A 19,715-nucleotide genomic window follows, 5' to 3' on the forward strand; every position below is an offset into this window, starting at 1 on the left:
TGGTCTTAGGACTGTGGAAGATGGAAAGGGAACCTCCTGCTATTGCCACAGCTCCCATCCTGGTCTTCTGTGAGAGGACACATACTGGGCGTTCTGCAGGCTCCCGTCCCACTGGGTGCTCTGGTCTGCAGCACGACCCCTCAAACCCTCGCTGGAGAAACTAGGAGCGGGGCCAGTGGCGTGAGCGTGGGGTGGGGACTGATAGTTTGCGAGCCTCTTTTGTTGAAGAAGCTTATCAGAGCTACAGCCTTACAAATACACTAGCTATTCATTAGAGGGTATTAATTGGTTTAGTCATAAGCGGTACTCTGCCCTGGAAGTTCAGTGAAGCCAGTAATATCTATTGAAGTATAAACTGCTGTAACAAAGAGTGGGGGGTGTTCTCAAAATCCCACTTCCCACTATCAGCTCACCCAAATTTTCTCCTGCTCCTGTGTATGTGGAGTACTGTGGTTTACCTAGGGCTCAGACTAGCCTAGCTGTTTAAGATGAAAACCAGAATTGTCCAAGCATTTGGAAGCTACAGCGAAGGATTTCTGTCTCCTTTTTTTCCCTCTCCTGTTGGCACAGAAAGTGATATCAGAAGGTGTTTAAAAAACAAAAAAAACCAACACAAACACAAAAAAACCAAACACACACCCCCCCAAAAAAAACCCCAACCAACCCAAAAAAAACACAACAAAACAAAAGCCCCAAGATTTCATGAAGAAGCCTGCCATGCAGATAATTTAACATTTATGTTCTTGTGGAGCATTAAGACTCAGCTCTGAACTAGTTGCATGTTTTACTTACCAAGTCAAGAATGCTATGGCACATTGCAAGAATGGAGAGAATTTCTGTAACGGGAGAGTGTGTTAATTATCCACATAAGATGCTCGCATTCAGTGCTGCATTTTGTGTGTTTTCATATCTGCTGAAGCAAAGCAAGAAATGTGCTGTGCTGGGGCAGTGTGAATGCAGGGCTTAGAGCTGAATAGATGTAAATGGTTAAAAAGGGGTTCTCTGCTAGAGAGGAGGAGGGGAGAGTAAGAGTGCATTCCCAAAAAAGTACATTCCCAAAATAAAAAGCTTACATCATGGACCTCTTCAGCTTTCCCACACTTCTTTCCTAATTATTGTCCTGCAGGACAGCTGATCTATTTCAAACAGGAAGCTGTTTACAGATAACACTTGCAACTGTTTTGTCTGATTTGTTGAACTGTGGAAAAGCAAAAGACAACCTCTTTTCAAATTAAAAACTGTCAGACTTCTGTAAACAGCAGCAATGAGGTTCATCTGTGCAGTATCCCTGCAGGCACAGACCGTTCTGCAGTTCCCATTTTCTCAGCAACCGTAAGGTAAGAGACTTTTGTACTTTTACTCTTTAGAAGCCCATAGAGGAAAAAGTCTGGGTGTGCGTTAGGGGGCTGCTTTGCAAGTGGCAGAATGTGACTGACAATCCTCACGTAGCAGGAAGGTAAGGAAAGTGGGAACTTGCTTGATTCTGTCAGATAATGTTGGACCTTTCTGTTGAGAAGCACCCGTGTGGGTAAGATCACTGAATTCCTGTTTAGTGTGGGGCTTGTATTTAAAATGTATAAATGCCATTGGAAGAGCTCACTTTCCTTTGAGCAGGGAAGGACAAAACAGTATATGAATTTTAAATTTTCCTACAATAGAAACTTATTGCATTTCATTAGTGGGTTGTGGTTACTGGTAACAGATAATATCTCAGTTTAATTTTGGAAATATTAAGTGCTTTTCTCCATCCTTCTACTTTTATTCCCAAGCAGCTGGCTATTTTCTACTTAAAAAAAAAGAGCTTTTAATGCAGCTGCAAAGCAAGGGACCAAGACTGACATTGCAGAAAAGAAACAGATGACAGTAGAACCACCAAGAACTAAAATTATACCACTGGGTAATTAAAAGTAAACTCAGTGAAAAACAAATCAAGGTGGAAGCAGTATACAGGAATACTTAATGAAATGTAAGGATATAAAATCTTGGTATAAATGAGCTGGAATATGAGAGTAAGCTGTACTTCAGTAACCAGAAGGCCATGTCCCTGCTTTTTAGGTGTGAGATATGAAAAGCAGGTTTCATAAAGGGACCATTGAGTTTCCATTCTGACCTCTGTGCATAAATATGTATGTGCTCAATATAGGCAGTGAAATTTAGGAGGGGGATTGTTTTCTAGCAAAATCAAATCACTGCGGAGAACAGAAATACCCAGCTTCACTTGGTGCACAGTGAAAAAGAAGGAACCTCTGGGCTGGAAATACTACAACTTTGATCCTTGAGTATTGAAAGATTTTTACAATTTAGCAGGAAGCTCTTGCCATTTCCTTCTCTGTAGCCAAGATCTTTTAAATTTCATAGTTATATGATCCTTTACATGATCATGATCATTTAAGGCATTACAATGATCAGAGAATATAAAACAAGCACTGATTTTAAAGGTCTCACTTCTAACAATGATATTAGAATTTTTAAATCTGTGAAGCTTGTTAGACATATCCCTAAAATTTTATTATGCTATGGATGCAGTGTAAATAAGGTATGCAGAAGTTGTAGACAAGAAGTAATACTTCCAAGTTGAGTATTTATTTTATAAATGTTTGGACTGTCTTTCAGAAAGTTCTTAGATGTATCTGTTAAAATGAAATTATCATTTTAATTAATACAGGAAAGAGAATATGTAATGTAAATTTGTAGTCAAAATATCATTTTAAACATGCTGTAGTCCTACAGTCAGCAGAGAACTGCAGTGTGGAAGCAGCAGAATCTATTGTGTGATTTATAAATTGTATGTTACATTGAAGGCTGTTTTTTGTAATTACTTTTGAGTGATTTTACACTCTTTCTAAAGCTCTATTTAGTCATCTTTAGGGCTGTCCAAAAACTCTTGAACTAGAATCCTTTTGAAGTCAGAAGGCTTTTGGCAAAGTAGCTTTTTAAAGAAAAGTGTCAGCTTTCTGGGGTAGCTTAGTTCTTTTGTCAAAGTATTTTGGCTGAAAACCAGAAGAGTTTAGTCAAAAATATCCTCATGGTGTCTCCTGGGAAGTGTATTTTGTGCTTTGCATTGCATTTCACTACTGGCTGAACTTCACAGCTGAACCATGTTTCCCGTAAAGCCCTGTGGTCAGGGTCTCACTATTTTAATTTCCCTCGATGACAGGGGCGTTAGGATGTATTTTGGGAAAGGTGGTCCTGTGGAAGAGGTCACAGACTGAGCTCCTAAGGCATGCACTGTAGGAAAAGCCCCTTGGATTCCTGGTTGATAACCAGCTGGCACCTTCTTAAAGTTTGAGCACTTCCTTCTAGCCTGCATGTGAGCTATAGACCGTCCTCTTTGTGGGCTTTGAGAGCGGGACCCTTCAGAAGGGTTTGATGTGTCAGTGAAAGGCTTAAAGCCTTTTGATGGTTTTAGCTACACAAATACCTGTGCAAGGGAGAGAGTATTTTTAAAAGTTTAAGACTTTGTTAGTGCTTCTGCCAACTTTTGTGTAAGAAATGCTCCATTTTATATATTGAGAACTGAAAGCTGTGAGGCAGCATGGCTGGATTTTGAAAGCTAGATAAACTCTTAGGTGAAATGGAAAACAACCTGCTAGGAGCCTGAAGCTTTAGAAAGCTGTGGTTTAGAAAATCCAGCAAGGTCTCATCTTACCCATCTAAGTGCCTTAAAAAAATAGTTCTGGTTGATTTGCTTATAGTTGTGTAAGATGTTTCTAAACAAGAAGAGAACTGAAGGTGGTCTGCTTGAGTTCTTCATCACTGGACCAATCTCTCACTTGTTTGTTAGGATCCAAGGATCCTTAGTCACTGTGACTGTTTGGATGTTGCTTCCTCAAAACAGTATCAGAAGATTGGTTAGGAGGTCCAGAAGGTGTCCCAGAGGCCGGAACAAAGCAATAAGACAGATGGTGAGGAGTTTATATTGGTTTTCTCCTACACTGAATCATAGAATGGTTGGGGTCAGCAGGGACCTTTAAAGATTATCTAGTCCAACAATAAAGCACCTGAATGAAACGTGGTATTGAATAAATAATTTCATAATGCTGCAAGTTAGACACCTGCCTCTAGACCAAGAATCCACAATGTTTACATGCTATATGGAGTGAATGGAGGAGACCTAAGTGCTGAAGAAAGTGCCTCACCACAGTGAGCAAAGTGTGTGATGGCCACAGCAGCTGGCTGGAAAATGCTTGTGAGGAGATGCTCCGGGATTCCCTCTGCTGGATGCGGGAGTGGGTAAATCCACCGCTTTCCGTGCCAGGTGCCTGCAGGAACGTGAGCTCCAGAAGCTGGCACCTCATCTTGAATATACGTGCCCAGTTGTCCTTTAGGCATGCAGACTTTGTAAACTGGCTCTGAAAAAACAGTTTTTTACAGTTCTCTTTGAAAAATGGGCTGCTGCTACACAGTTGTCAAATAATAATCTACTGGCCAGGAGGACTTACCTGGGAAGCGGGAGTTCTGTGTCCAGTTCATTGCACTGATTCAAACCTCCATTTCCCATCTGCTGGAAAGGTGTCCTCATCACTAACCAACACAGTAATTTGGAAGTGGGACCACTGAACATTGAAGATTGTGTCCACAGCTCCCAAGACAGTTTCTGATGCTGATACAGCTTTGATTTTAGAAAGAAAAAAGACAAAGCCTAACCTGTCCACAGAGGTCTATTCTTTTGGCATGAACACTCCCATAAGAAGATGGTCTGCAAGAGAGAGGCATCTCCCCACCATGTTTTGGAAGGGAATAGCAGTGTTTTCTATTATCATTCCTGCTGACGCCGTGCTTAGGGGATACTGAAGGAGTTTGGAGGCATTTCCTTAATGGACAGAAATGGGCTGGGTAGGGGGAATAGTTACTCTCTTCAGGCAAAATGTTGGCCACCTCTAGTGTGTACAGAAAGAAAAGCTTAGGCACCCAAGTTAAGTTTTCTGACAAAACCACAGGCACCTCCTGCCTCTTAAGGTGGTTGAATTGTTAGGAGAAGGGTTTGGGTGCTTTGTTTGGACTTGGAAAGAGGCCACAGATATAGATTTCACTGATAGCGTTACCAGTGTTGGCTTAAACAGCTCTCATCTGGAGGTTTAGGGGTGAAGAATGGGGGCAAAAGATAGTGGAAAGAGAAACCGCTTCAAATCTGGCTGGTTTTTGAGAGATGAATGAAGCTGTGTCTGTAGCTGTGCAAAGGTTCCTTGCGCCCATCTGGTCTTAAGTATGGCCTACTCTGTGATTATTTTGTTTTGGTCTGGTTAGTATGAGTTGCTAACTGGAGAATAAGCTTGAATAATAACAACATGAAATACTACAGATAGCACTTTAAGGTTCAGCTGGAGTGATTTTTTTTTTTTTCAGGCTTACTTGTGGGTCCCTCCAGATTATCCTGTAATGGTACTGATGATTTTATCAGATACTGAACCTTGCTCATAATAGTAATGCATTTATTAATCTTTAGTGGACTCCTTAGAAATAGTCTATGGACCTCCAAGAGACCATGGATCAGGGGTTAATTTGGTCTCCATCTGGTCTGAATGCTCGGGGCAGCCTGCTCGTTTCCATGCTGTGAGGGCTGGACAATGACGCTTACATGAGGCAGTGCTTGGCTGGCCGAAGAAGGCTCTGTGCAGAGACTGAAGGGTTCATAAATCGTTCACCTTCATAAAAGGAGTCACCAAAAAATCTTGCATCCATCTTTAAAGGCTTCACAAGCACTTCTTTCTTTAAATGGGTCTTGTACACCAAAGGCTGCTGATTATATTGGAGTCAAGGGAAGACAAGAAAGCCTGGAAGTTTTTGTAAGGACATTATTTAATACAAGTAGAATTTTATGGTTGTCATCAGAGAAGGATTTATAAGAGATCATCTAATGTTTGGGAATTAAACCAAAGAGCTTTAAAAAAATAACATCTGAAGGAGCTGGCAATGTTGGATGGCATGATAATTACAGCCAATCAAAATAAAAACATCAGACAAGAATGTAATGGAGACCTAGCACAGGAAACAGCAAAAAATGCCTTATTACACAGGAAAAGAAAAATGTTTCTCAATGAGCTCTCTTGGCAGAAGGGTTTTAATGAGAAAATGGGTCTATAATGGGTGACTGGTTAGTGGAGTTATGTAGAAGAAATGTTAAAGAAAACAGTTACTGAGAACTTGTTGCAGAGCAAGAGAACTGTTGTTTGTGTGTGCTGAGGAGACTCCAGGGTGGTGGATCTGTCAGCAGCATCCACAGATGCATTTGCAAAGTTTCCCTCTAGTTGTGTAATGAACTCGCATTTTAAAGCTGATGCAGAGCTGAGGTGAGAGGATGTAATGAGAGCTGTTATATGAGCTGTAGCTGAAAAACTTCTTTATTGGAGGTTTTCCTCCTTTGCTGTTTAGTACCTTCATGTCAGAATTGCCTTTAATTTAATTGTGGAGTGCCAAACACTCTATAGTCATTGTCTGCTTATAAATGTTATATAAAACCTTCATGAATGCATGAACATACAACAGTAATTTATAATTAAATAGTTCAAAATTAGTCCAAAATCCCTAGATAACATACATAGCTATTTCCTTATGTCTACTCTGTTTAAATAATTCTGAACATAATCCTAAAGCTTAAATCTTCAAGGAAAAATAATAGGGTTTTTTTCAGTACCTTCTTTCTTTTGAATTTTCAAGGGCAGTTCCTGAAAGGACAAGGCATATTTCTTTACAGACCACTCACAGATAATCTTTGCTTGTTTTGTTGAGGAAATCACAAAGAGGAACCTGATTTGTCTAAAGAAGTCCTTGTGACATTCTCCTTACGCGGAATGTGAGAATTTCTACCAGTTTCTAAATATCTTCATGTCTTGAGTGCCACATCTTCAGAATTATTCAGGTTGGACTATTTAAGTTTAAATTCTTTATGTATCATATGTGGAGGCAACTGCATTATCTTCACAAGTTTTGTGGAGTTAGGTAAAGCACCGGAAGTGCTTTAAATGACCCTTGATTTTTATGCAGACCATGCCCACTGCTACATCTACTTCCACAGTGTTGTGGCTATGATGAGAACTTAATACACTGTTGAAGAAGAGCACGCTCTATAGCTGCTGAGTCAGTTGTACTGTCAACTGGAAACCCTCCCATCTGAAAAGAGGCCAGCTGGGCATCCCATGTCTTACAAATACTGAGCTTAGTTTCTGGATGGCATGTGTCAAGTTTGTGTAAGTGACACCAACTTGATCCTCCCAGGGAAGCTGCTGTATCAGCTACAACAACATGTGTGCCTCCTCTTGTGTAAAACAAATCTGTTGGCACTCGATGCCAGGGTCTGTCACGTGCTTTGTTACTGGTTTTGGTCATAATTGCTTTTACTCTTTCTAAGCAACTCTCTAAACATGTGTTTGCCCATTTACACTTAGTTTGCATGTGATTGCATTCACATTGTTCCTTGATTTTAGGGAAGATGATATTAAATGTTGCAACTACAGTGTTGGATACATGGAGTTTCTGATGAGTTTGGAGATGATTCCTCTGTACCTTTTTGGCAGGACTGAATAACTGTGGCAAGGCTCGTATGTAGTTCATTCTTCCTTTGCTTGAGTCAGTTGGCAGATGCCGGGATTTCAGCCAGGGCAAGGTCAGTGTGGTCTTTACCTCAAAAGCCTTTTCTTTTACTAGCAGCTGCATAATCAGAGCAGTAGCGTTAGTTGTTGTTTCTGTAAGTGTCCTATAAATGCTGAACAGATACACATTGATGTTCAAGTGCCACTGCTTGGCTAATGTGCAGCTCCTTAATTTGTGCACAACTGGCCTCTGGTCATGTTGTAGCTGTGCGAAAGATTAATCTGCTGCTACTGTTAGGGAATTTGTTGAGTACCAAAACAGGTAGAGATGCCAGTACTTATAACAAGCTATGTTAAGTAAGTAATATTCTTCCCTAGAAAGGTACATTATTAAAAAAAAGTTGGTTAGATGGAAGGATTTTAATTTAAAAAAAAAAAATCTCAGAAGCATTGTCATCCTCAAGAATATTTTGGTAGCAGAAGCTTCTTGGCATATGGATAAGGGAAGCAGCACCTTCAGTTTACATGAATTCAGATAAACACCCTTGTTTGCAAATCATATTCTGCACATTCTGTTTCTGAATTCACATTTCTTTTTCAAAATAAGACAAGCTTGTCAAAAGCATTCAAACCTACATGCAATCACTTGTACTCTTAATATTTTTAAATATTTGTAGACCAGTGCATTGTATATGGCAAAGACAAATGTACATGTCATGGTATAAGAACTGCACTGGGAAATGTTTTAGTGCTGAAAGATATTCTTTCAGCTGGCTTCCATTTGGCATTCCTTATAAGTGGGATCATGACCATTGCCAATGATATAGACTGATCAGTAAAAGTCTGCTGTAGCATACTAGTATAAAAATGCTTCTGAGAATGTCATTCGTGTCTGGTCATCTGCAGGAACCACATAGCTTCACATGTGCTTTTACTCAGTCACATCAGATCCATACAAACCTGGTTTTGTCCATTGCATTTTGCCTCTACAAGCGTTTCTATATGCCCAATGTACATTTTATCTGGGGACCTGCTTTGGTAGGTTCCCCTTCCTTTTGTCTTCTTTCCTTTATCTGCACTTGGGAAGGTGTTTCAGGGCTCCAGGAGTGAAAGGACATTGAACAGTACTGTTGCTATCAAGTTCACCCTTCACTTGTCCAGTCAATACTTGTGGCTGTATTTCCTGTGAGGCTTGATTTTTGCTCAGTTTTCTCTTGTGTTGAGGCTTGTCCATTTTACTGAAGATATTGTTGGTATTTGTGTCACCGATATAATTTCTTTCCCTCCTTTTTCCAGGTTCATGGGAGCTGGTATGAAAGGTTCAGCATACGAGCACATGTAGAGTGTTATTTGCTCTCTGCAGATCCCCAGCTTGAGAATAAAAATGAGCTTTTGTTGAAATTGCATTGACACTGCCCCAGTTCAAATGCAAGATTTTTATCATGCATGCCTATGTACCATTGTGTTTTGTTATATTGCAGTTATCATTCTAAGAAGCATGTCCTTGTCATCTGAGGATAACACTCTTGGATCGTTTCCATGACTCTTGGTAGCTTGCATGCTATTGCAAAATGCCTTGTAGTGTTGTATCTCCTATGCTCTGTATCTTTCACTGGATATAATTTTCCATTGCAGCCGTATCTTTCATCCTTTTAAAATGTTCCCACTCTAATTATGTGCTGGGTTTTGTGCCTGGTGAATTTAGTCCCTTTAATTCTTTCACTTATGCATCTTTCTGTTTTCTGTATGCTGCTGGCACATGAGGGCAGAGTTTTGTAACTCACCGAAGGCCATCTCAGCTGCTGCCAAGGGCATTTCTTTGCCTGGCTGGCAACATTTTTCACAGGAATAATGGCCATTTTACTCTCACCAGGGACCAAAGAACTAAATCAACCGAAAAATAGTGTTACAGAAAGAAGAATAGCTTTCTGCTGGTGTAGCAGCCCGTGCTAGCTCATGATGGGATCAGCTGGTGGCTGGTGACAGTACGGAGAAGGGGAGGGGAGCATGGGACTGCAGCACGGGAGCCAGGCTGCTGATAGCCTTCCCGTAGATTAGCTTAGCTAATTAGCCATGGTGGGACTCCCCTCACCTAACTTTACATACCTCGTAGGTATGTAGGCTGAGCTGGTCATAGTCACATGGGTCTCATCTCCCTCTGATTACAGCTTTTGAAAACATACTTGCCCCCTTCTCGCGCTACTTTGATTTCACCCTTGATGAAGCCCTGATTTTATATTTGAAGCAGAGATGATAACAAGTGAATTCTGGCATAAACTCATTGACTTCAACAGAGCTACATCAGCAAGAAATTTGTCTCAATTTTTAAAAACACGCTTCTTGATGAAAAGTAAGGCTACTATTCCTATGTATGACAAGGGCATCTGCACTGTACAGTCAGAACTAATAGTGCCTTATGCCTCACAAACATCAGCTGAGGAAATAGCTCTATTGAGCCAGAATTAAGTGTACTTTGGGGACTAAGCAATGACTTCCAATCAATTAGGTTTTTAGGTAATGTTAGCTTCCCATCAGCTTAGAATCTCTCTTTTGCCCTCTGCAGCAGACCTCACTGTGTTTTTCAGCATCATTGGGACATGAAATGTGTTGTCTGCTTTATGCTACTCCATGCTCCATAGATTTCACAGAGATCGCGTAGCCACAGCAATTATGGTCCTCATTTTTAAAATTCTATGGTATTAACATTTAGGGATTATTTTTTAAATCCTTCAAGCCTGTTGCCTTAACCTTTAAATCAACATGTAGAATTTAATTTCAGAGCATTGCAATGTTACAAGAATGATCACCCATTGCTTAGGCAGCTTTATCATTGATTCTGATTTTTATATTCCAGCTAAATGGTGAACTCTTGGTTACTCAAGGTAATGCAAAAGGGAGCTGTGAGGACAAATGAGAAAATGCTTACATAAAGTAAAACCATAGCTACACAAAACATGTAGGCTAGGATGATCAGCAAGGCTATAATGGAGAAAGAAGAGGTCGGTGACACAGGTTTCATCTCCAGTGTGAAAGGCATCTTCTCTGGGGAAGGATGACAGCCCTTGGGCCAAGGGGTGAAAAGCAGCTTCCATGCACAGCGCTGGGGTCTTGTCCCTTCTGCCTCTCCCCACTTCCCCCAGAAACCTATCCTTGACCTGAACTGGGTACTGGGTACTGCTCTTACCCCTTACAGGCATGGGACTTTTTTTTTTTTTGGCTTTTATCTCTTCAAAATGTTTGAAATAACATGAGGTCTGTGTCCCAGCCTGGCATTTCACTGGCATGAGTTCTTGGGCATGTGTTGCATGCATTAGGATGCAGCTTAAGGCTTGCCGGGGCATTTGAGGATACACAGGCTGCCAGATCGTTCTGGGAGGTGTCAGGATGTGGATGACGAGGACTTGAAAAGTCAGGGAGTGAAAACTGTTGAAAGTTGTTGATGTGTTTGTAGTGCTGACTGAAACCTGCTTGGGAAAATCACCCACCAAATGTGGCTGTGTGGCTCTGCAGATTTGTGTGCCTGCCTGTACCAGGAATGCACTCAATACAGAATATAGATAGTTCAGTTCAGGTCCCTGAGAATTAAGAATGGTTTTAAAAATAGTAAGAGTGAAAATAACTCGGTTACAGTGAAATAAAAACAGCTCAAAGAGGAGTCCCGTAGGACAAAGGATAACAGCCACTCCATATCTGTTGGCTGACTGAGCATTAATGCCACTGAGCATCATTTCCCTTTTGCATTTCTCAGTCATTTGGATTCAACTAGGCAAATAATCTGTGTTGTTGCTTTTAGGTCCAAAACAATGGTGTGCAATAAGCCACCAGCCCTTATGGAGCAGCTGCTGGCACATGTAGGGCCTTCATGCACGAGGTGTTTGCTGGCTGAAGGGATCTCCAGGCTTCCCATCCACAGCTGGGGGCAGGCGGGGTTGCCAGAGGAGTGCTGGGTGCCAGCTGGCCTGGCCAGTCCCCCAGCGTTTTTGAGCGAGCCTGTGGTGCCTTGGGGATTCTCCAATGATCTCTCAAGGACTTGTCACTTGAAGCCTGGCTTAATAAACTTCTGTCCTGGCAACTGAGGCAGATTCCCTAAAGCTGACAGATCTCAAAAGTTGTTTTGAAATTGTTGTGCTGTTGCACTGGTATGTTTCCATTCCTAATGGCAGTAGAGGCGTTTTGCCTTTTTTTTTTTTTTTTTAGGAAAGGCCATATAAATGCTGCCTTTTCCTCTTCCTCTCCCTCTCATTTTTCTCCAAAGCTTTCAGCTTATGTTAATTGAGTGGCCACCATTATAAGTGCTGAGAATTTGACTCTTGGCCCCTGTGTAGACAGCGAAAATATGTTCATACTTTTACAAGTGCCGAACATCTCTAGGTTTCTTTCTGGCATTGTTTTTACTTATGCTGAAGATATTCCAAATAGCAGGGCTAAGACAGTGTTTGAAAAAACAAGCTGACACCAGTTTAAATGGGATTTAGTTTTCTAAATGCCTTTATGAATTTGGGTCTGAAAGAACTTGAAGATAGGTCAGAAAGGCAGGGAGTTTTCCAGGATTTTAAAACGAAAGGTGCTGCTGTAATACATACGTGAAGATCAAATTCTTATTTCAATCATTGTCACGGAGGCACCCCAAGGTTAGTTTAAGGGACAACAGGGTCCAAAACAACTTTTATTAAACTGGTGAGAAACAGGGTTTTAGCACTCCAAAAGTGACTTAAATACAGGTTCGGATATCAGTTGAGGAAAATTATTAAGGGGCAGCAACTAATACAACAGGCAGTCCACAGAGTGCATGCACGTGGCTTCCCCCAAAACAATTCCAGAGCTGTCTCTGAGTCTGGGAGGAGTACACACTTGCCTGTACACAGTGTGGGGTTATTTTAAAGAGATACACATACTTGTAGTGAGTACGGAAAGTGTACACTCACGATTCTGCGAGGGTAAGTTTATAATACACTCGCAATCCTGCAAGGGTTAATACACGTGCAAATGTGCACGGAATATTACACATGCTTATGTGGAAGCACGGGAGGAAAATACACTCGTGATTGTGCAAGGAAATAATTTATACACGTGCTCGTATTGAGCACGGAAAGTTACACGTGCAAATGTGCACGGAAAGTACACGTGCTTGTATTAAGCACGGAAAGTACGTGTGCAAATGTGCACAGAAAGGTACACGTGCTTATGTGGAAGCATGGGAGGAAAATACACCCGCGATTATGCGAGGATTAATTTTACACGTGCTCATATTGAGCACGGAAAGTGTAAATACACTCGCAGTCCTGCGAGGAGAAATTTTACTCACACCCGTGGCAGCGAGGCAAGCGGAGTCTCCATCCCGGGGAGGGCGGCTCTCGGCAGCAGCATCTTGCTCGTGCTCCAAGAGACCCGCGATAATGGGCGGAGTCTCAACAAGAGTCCTGTTTTTTATAGCCTGATCAGATCTGACTGTAGGCATTCCAGAAGCTTCTCTGCACCCCCATCCTGGCTGTGGGTGCCCCTGAAGCCTCCAAACATCACCCACACTGGCCGCAGGCACCCAGCAGCTCCCTGGCGCTTCGGCACTTCCTTCTCCTAATGGCCCTGGCCAGGGTGCTCTGGGGCCAAACAAAAGAAGCTCTTAGCCTCAAACATAACAGAGAAAGGGAGATGTGTCTACTCCTTCCATATTGAAGGAGGGAGGGGGAGAGAGGGGGGGTTGCATCCTGCCACAATCATATAAGGCAATTTTAGCTGCAGAAGAGAAGGTTTCTTTCTTAAAGCAGGAAAAGGTGGAGAAAGTGATATCCAAAGTGCTTTTGGTTTGATTTCTACTACTACTGTGTCCCTTCACTGCATCTGCAGACTCTCTGAAATATTTAATCTGCAAACTCTTCAGAGTTTTCCTCTGTTAGTGGTTCTTCTCAGACCAGGGTAGTTTCCCAAGTATTTGTTGTGGGTCCAGGTGTTGTGACCTGACTGACACTAAGCAGCTCTGTTTTGCAGAACGAGTCCCTTTTCTCTGTGAGTCGAGGTAGGTTGAGATGTATCCCCTGGGTCTCTGAGGCTTGTAAGCCCTGCAGCAGCAGGTAGGGGGAATGTGTAGAAGCTTCATTGAAAGTGTTGTTTTCCCCAGAAAATCCTTCATATCTGGCTGCTGAACAGAACCACCAGCAGCCCTGACAGTTCTCTGCTGCTGGATACCTGTCTCATCTCTGAGCTGTGTAGGAGTTTGCAAAGGCAGATTAATATTTAAAGTACCTGGAGGCTTTGATCTTTCAGTTGTAGTCTGGATACATCTAAAACCTCATAAAATGCAGCCAGAGGAGGTGATGCTGCCTCTTTTTTCACTAATGCAGAGACTGGAGCACCTTCCTAATTTCAATTCCTTCTTCTGTCTCAGGCCATTTCATTCCCATTTCTGACTTATCTGTTGAGAGTCCTTATCATCAGCCTGCTGGGTGCTCAGCTGGGTGCTGAAACTGCCTCATTTCCAGGATTTCAGCTGTGTATCTGAACCACTTGGCTTGAAAGCCTCTTTGTCTGATCTTCTGGATCCTGAAGTGCCCCTGCTACACTGAAAAGGTGGTGTGCCTTGCCTGCGGTGTCCTGCAGGCTGGTGGCCAGGTGCTCTCCTGGGCTGTGGGGTGGGAGCTGCAGGCCAAGGCAGGCAGGACCCGTGTCTGTCTGCTCAGCCCACAGAGCATCAATGCGGTTGTCATTCAGGATGGTCTCACTCCCTGTTCCTCAAAGCTGACCACTGCTGAAGGTTAAACACCTACATTCAGGTTTCTGGAAGAGACTTCCAGGCCTGAGTCTCTGCCACGTCCTCCTGACTGGCTGATGCAACAACTCAGTGCTTTCCCACATAGGGAAGAGTTCATATCTAACTTGGCATCGAGAAGCCTGTTCTTGCAATGAACCCCTTCACTTCCCAGTCCACCAGCACCAATTGTTCTAGTGACAAGTCTGGCCCTAAAAGCCTTGGAAAGGAAGATCTGGAGAAACACCCTTCTCCTCAGCCTTTCCTCTTGGCTAGTTTCTGTTGCTCCCTCTTTTTCTCACTGACTACTGTGAACCATGGACTTGGCAAAAAGAGACAGAACCATCCACTGTGGATACTGTGAGCTCCTCTAGGTCACAAAGTACACCAAGAGACAGTGCCTTGTATGCTGACGTTAGGAATCTCCTTCTGGGAGATGTGGCCAGATTCAAGCTTAATGTATGTGAAGTGATTTGTTTGGGATGCACATGAGGATATTTGGGAGAAGATATCACAGAGATCTGATACTTCAAATCTATAGAAGACTGTGGTCAAATAGTTTGTATAACCTTAGAAAATAGCTGTAAACTGGCCAGTGGCCTGACCTGGTCTGTCCTGTGCATGGACCAAGCAGGCAGCAGCCCAACATAGCAGAGGACAGTAACAGCAAACATTTTCCTGCCAGTTTTGTCTGTCAGAGCCCTTGGGAGCTGGGCTCATTATTGCTTCTGCACTAAAAGCTTTATGTACAAATTTCCATTACTCTTCCCGTCACCCCCACCACTACTGCTGTCTTCTGTGTCCACCTTTAAGATGTGCCTTCTCCTCCAGCTCTGATTCCTCATCTTTGGGTGGCAAAATCAATTTTGACTGCATTCTTGAGAATCCTTGAGTGATGTTGCTGCAATTGTGAAAAAACTTAATAGGACCTAAATACTTGAGCAGCCAAGGTTTGTAACTCTGTTGGGTTTCTGTGCAATACCTGAGCTATGTATTTTAAAGCTGATTCAGACATGTACAAATGAGCTGCAGTCATCTTAGTTGTGGTAGCATAAGCAAAATTTTGGGAACTAAGCACTCTTGAAAAGGGGAAAAAAAAAAAAAAAAAAGCATCTGTATATGGCTGAGTGTTGTCCAGAACCAGCACCCTAAGCTAGGAGAGGAGATTTTGTAAATGACATTAGTACTTAGTAGTCTGACAGGAGTGATGGTGAGAATACAAAATGCATATCTTCCAAGATTGTCTATATTGTCACCTTCTACACTAAAAGGTAATAGGATGTTGAAACAGAAGTCTTGAAAATAAAATTGTTACATTACAAATTGGTGGAAACTTCCTTTTTTGGGTCTGTACTCTCCTGGGTCTTCTTTCTAGTTGACAAAGCTTGTCTATGAAGTAGTTCACACCTCTTCTGGTACAGGAGCATAGCATGTCATGGCTGTGAAAATCCACAGATAGTCCCTGTTCTTCCCTTCCTCCATGGGAGGATTACCCAGAACCAATGGTTTTCCCTGGGATCTCCTGCCTCACTGTAGTCCATTAGACTATGACCATATAAAGTGATCCCTTGACCCTGGAGCTCTTCCCAGGTACAAGCTTATACCCCACCGTTTTGAACCGTGGTCCTCCTGTACTTTGCTCTCCTTTGGAAGGAAAACTGGGGAGTCAAAAGGGGCTTACAACATAGTGTAGTCTGTGCCCTGAACCTGGACGATCAGTGAGAACTGGGGAGTGTGTTGTGGAGCACCACTGCCCTGCCACAGACATGGTGCAACAAGGCTGTTGTGAGGCAGAACAATCTCCCCCATAACGCATGCCATTCCCTCTCCACATGAGGAGTGAGAGAAAATCTGCTTCCATCTGACCCCATCCCACTGCAGTCTACTAATTTTATCTCCTAGAGGATAATGGAAGCACATACTAGACAGCAATTCAGAGGGATAATTTATTCTCTGAACTCCAAAGTCATCTACTTAGTCTTACTGCTAAGGCATTTATTAAATGTATCAGAGTTGATGGTGGAATTTAAAATTAGAGCAAGGCTTTTTAATAGTACAGGCAAATTGAATTTTGTTGCATGCAAAGGGCAGTCTGTCCATCTTGCTCCTTCCGTTATGTTTTGGTATCTGCTTTAACAGCTTATTCTCACCCCGAAGCTCCTTAATCTCCTGTCCCTGCTGAAGTGCACTTAATCCTTCAGGCCATCACCAAAATAACAGATCCACCCTTCTAGACCCCCAGCATGTTGAGAGACACAGACCCACTTACTGGCCCCACTGGACCCCACACCTGTGCCTAATCTTACTTGGCTTATTTTTGGAGGAAATAGGGCATGAAGAGTAATATAACCCAATCTTCTTGCTTTAGATGTAAAATGCACATGTCTGTATCATGGCTATAAAATATGATATATGATATATGACTTTCTTTTGAAACCCTCATATGACTTCCAGCTTGTTTGTGTAGTCCGGAGCCTTGGTGACAGAAAGACTGGAAAAGCATATCAGAAGTACATAAATAACACTTTTGTCAAAGAGTATTTCTACAGACTCCCTAAATATTGACTTTCGATGGTCCTTCCACACAAACTCCATTTCTGTACTGTTATTTTCTGAGAGATCTCTTCAGAGCCTAATATCAAGCAAGCCATTTCACTTGGAGGCTTAGACAAAGGTAGTTTCAGAGATGAATCTCTTCAGGATTTATTGAAGGCTCTGATGTAACTTTATTGCATGATATAGTGAAATATTATCTCCCTTTCACCCTCAATGAGTTACAAAAGGGCTGTTGTATCAGACAATTTGTGGGCACAATTTCACTGCTCAGGTAGATGGGAAGTGAAATTTCAGGCCTTTGGGTTGGTCTCATCGTCTGCTGAATTGCCTCTAGAGCAGTGTGTGCTCTTTCTAAGTGGCAACTTAGTACTAACATTTTTCAATGCAAGCTTATGAACTGGATTTTCTCCATTGACCTTTCTCTCCAATGAGAAATCATGAACACAGAATTGCCTATTATTAGCATCGCTTAATCTCCTTCTTCTTAATTAAATTTCTTCTGAGCTTTATCTTACCAAGCCTAACACCAAAACAAACTGCTGAACACGCTGCTGCATGTTTCATGTGTGCCTGTGGAACATACAACCTGCTCGGAGGACTTGTGCACATCCTGCTCATCATGTGTGGATTATGGCATGCAAAAATGTATTCATAGTAGGATGCTGCAGTTCAGAAACTGTTGAAAGTCTTTGGAATTCTTATAACTGTTTATTCATTCTTTTGTCTAGGAGTCAGTGACCTGTAAGTGCTCATTATGAAGAGAGATCTGGTTTTCTTGGGGACTCTAATTAGCCTTGCCTTCCTGTCACTGCTAAGGTCTGGATATCCTCAACATATTGCAGAGGAGTCCTGCTCTGTTCAAATTCTTGTTCCAGGCCTCAAAGGTAATGTGGAAGTCTACTCCATCATTCAAATGCTAATCCTTTCTTTCTAACAGGCTCATTTGCACCCCTGACTGTTTCTAAGAGAAACAAAGAAGGTGCCTTGCAGTTGTCCTCTTATTTGTCCAATTTGTAGCTTCCTTAAAAATTGAATTTTAAGGTTTGTAAGACGAACTTATGTCTGTTAAAATGAACACAGTTCAGAGAATGCATGCCAAGTTTCCCAGACTTGCTTCTGACCTGTGATGCTTCTTACTCTGATCTGCTGCCTGGTTGCTTTCTCTGTGTTTATAGTCATGACTGGTAAATCAGGCCCTACTTTGTATCTGGGGAGGTTTTCATTTCCATTTTGTGAGGTAGTATTGGGAAATTTTTTGTATTATCCAGTCTTATGCTTGTCTTCCCTTGATTTTTAAATGCTCAAGTGCCTTTTAGAAGAAACAAAAAATTAGTTAGATTTTTGACATTTCTGTAGTTTCTGTTGATGAAAGCAACATTTTTACAAATATTCCCTCAAACTATTGCCCCAAAACGATGGCATAATAAATTACTGATCTTTTAGTATCAAAAAGTATCTTAGTATCTAAGTACCTTAGTACCTTAGTATCTAAGGTACCTTAGATAGGAAATCAACAGCTGAGAATAATTAGCATTTTAAAACAACAGTATCCATTATAGTGTGAAATCCTTGGCCTGTTTAGCCAATAACAGTAATTCTTGTTATGGAAGCTATAGTATTTCTACTGGACTGTAACACCTATGAGCACAGGGAAATACCTGTTAACTAAGGACAAAAAACCTTATGAAAACCACCTGTTTATAATTAATGATTTAAAAAAAAAGGCATTGTTTAAGAACTGCTTAATTAACCTTCCAGTTTTTCTGGTAGTTATGCATTGTAGTATCACAAAACTCACCTAACAATATTGATGCCACAAATATTATATAGCACAACACGGGACTTGACAGGGTTCCCTGAGGACCATAGTATGGACTGCAGGGGCTGCCTGGGTTGCTTCATAGATTGGTGAGGGAAAGGCTCCATTCTGTCCTGCAGTTGTTTATAGGCTTAAATTGCAAGCACAGCCTGGCCACAGGTTTGGCAGTGGTGTAAACTGCCCTCTCCAGATGTTTCCCAGTTTGGATGTGGCTGCCCCGTGATGGAAGCAAGAGAATTGGGCTGTAAGGGTGTGAGTCATGCTTGGCCAGTTGGCTTCAGGGCCAAAACCAGTGCTCCTGTTTTGTTTATTATTATTATAGGTGCAGCTTTAGATGCCTGAAGCAAAATAAAATCTATATTTTTTTAAATTTAACTTCAGTAAGTGGCCTTTGAAGTCTTAATAGTATTTACACCTTCTGCAGATGTTCTGGTTAGAAAGAACAACATTATATCCAGGTCTTCTGAGGTTTGACTAAGCCTTGAGTGAAGTTGCTTAATTTGTTTGATATGTTTGCTGTAAAATAGGCATAAGATAGCACTGTTGATGTGACTCACAGAGAAGAACACAGTCAAGGTGTGTTGTCTAAAGTCACACAGAAGATCAGTCAAAGGTTCGGACCCCACTGCATTGGGGGCTGAAGCTTTGAAATGATTTTTAATTCCAGAGAAGCTGACAGGCTTCAACGAGTTTTGTAACTTCTTTGCCTTAGTTTCCTTATTTGTGTAACCAGTCAAAATTAGCATCCATGATTACCATCTTTATGAAAGGACCGTTGTTATATACAGTAGAAATTTTTAAAATGTATAAACAGTACAGGATGCTGGCCCTTTGTCAGAAGGCAGTCCTGAGCCGGGAAACAACAGAGGCTTGAAAACCATCCTGTGTTAATGATTTCACTCTGCTTCATGAGATGTGAGCCTTCCAAAAGTGAGAGAGATTGATGTACAAATTCAGTGAAGCACAAAATGGCCTGATACAGCCCCAGTTAATGTGAAATCCCTAAAAAGCTATCAGTGCTCCAGCAATGCTATCAGGGGGACTGGCTCAGAGGATTGGTAATGAGATA

General features: G+C 41.8%; 1 protein-coding gene across 2 annotated transcripts in view; it reads left to right on the forward strand.

Annotated features, from left to right (window-relative positions):
* Nucleotides 1–1,158: 1,158 nt before the first annotated feature.
* Nucleotides 1,159–19,715, forward strand: part of COLEC11 (collectin subfamily member 11) — a 38,728-nt gene continuing 20,171 nt past the window's right edge. For both annotated transcript variants that reach the window (XM_082049966.1, XM_082049967.1), the window contains exons 1-2: nucleotides 1,159–1,337; nucleotides 17,556–17,711. In XM_082049966.1, the coding sequence (XP_081906092.1) occupies nucleotides 17,582–17,711 (130 nt within the window). In that variant the 5' untranslated portion in view covers nucleotides 1,159–1,337; nucleotides 17,556–17,581. The remainder of the gene's footprint in view (nucleotides 1,338–17,555; nucleotides 17,712–19,715) is intronic.

The sequence above is a fragment of the Streptopelia decaocto genome (genome assembly GCF_964273445.1).
Source record: "Streptopelia decaocto genome assembly, chromosome: 3".
NCBI classification, from domain to species: domain Eukaryota; kingdom Metazoa; phylum Chordata; class Aves; order Columbiformes; family Columbidae; genus Streptopelia; species Streptopelia decaocto.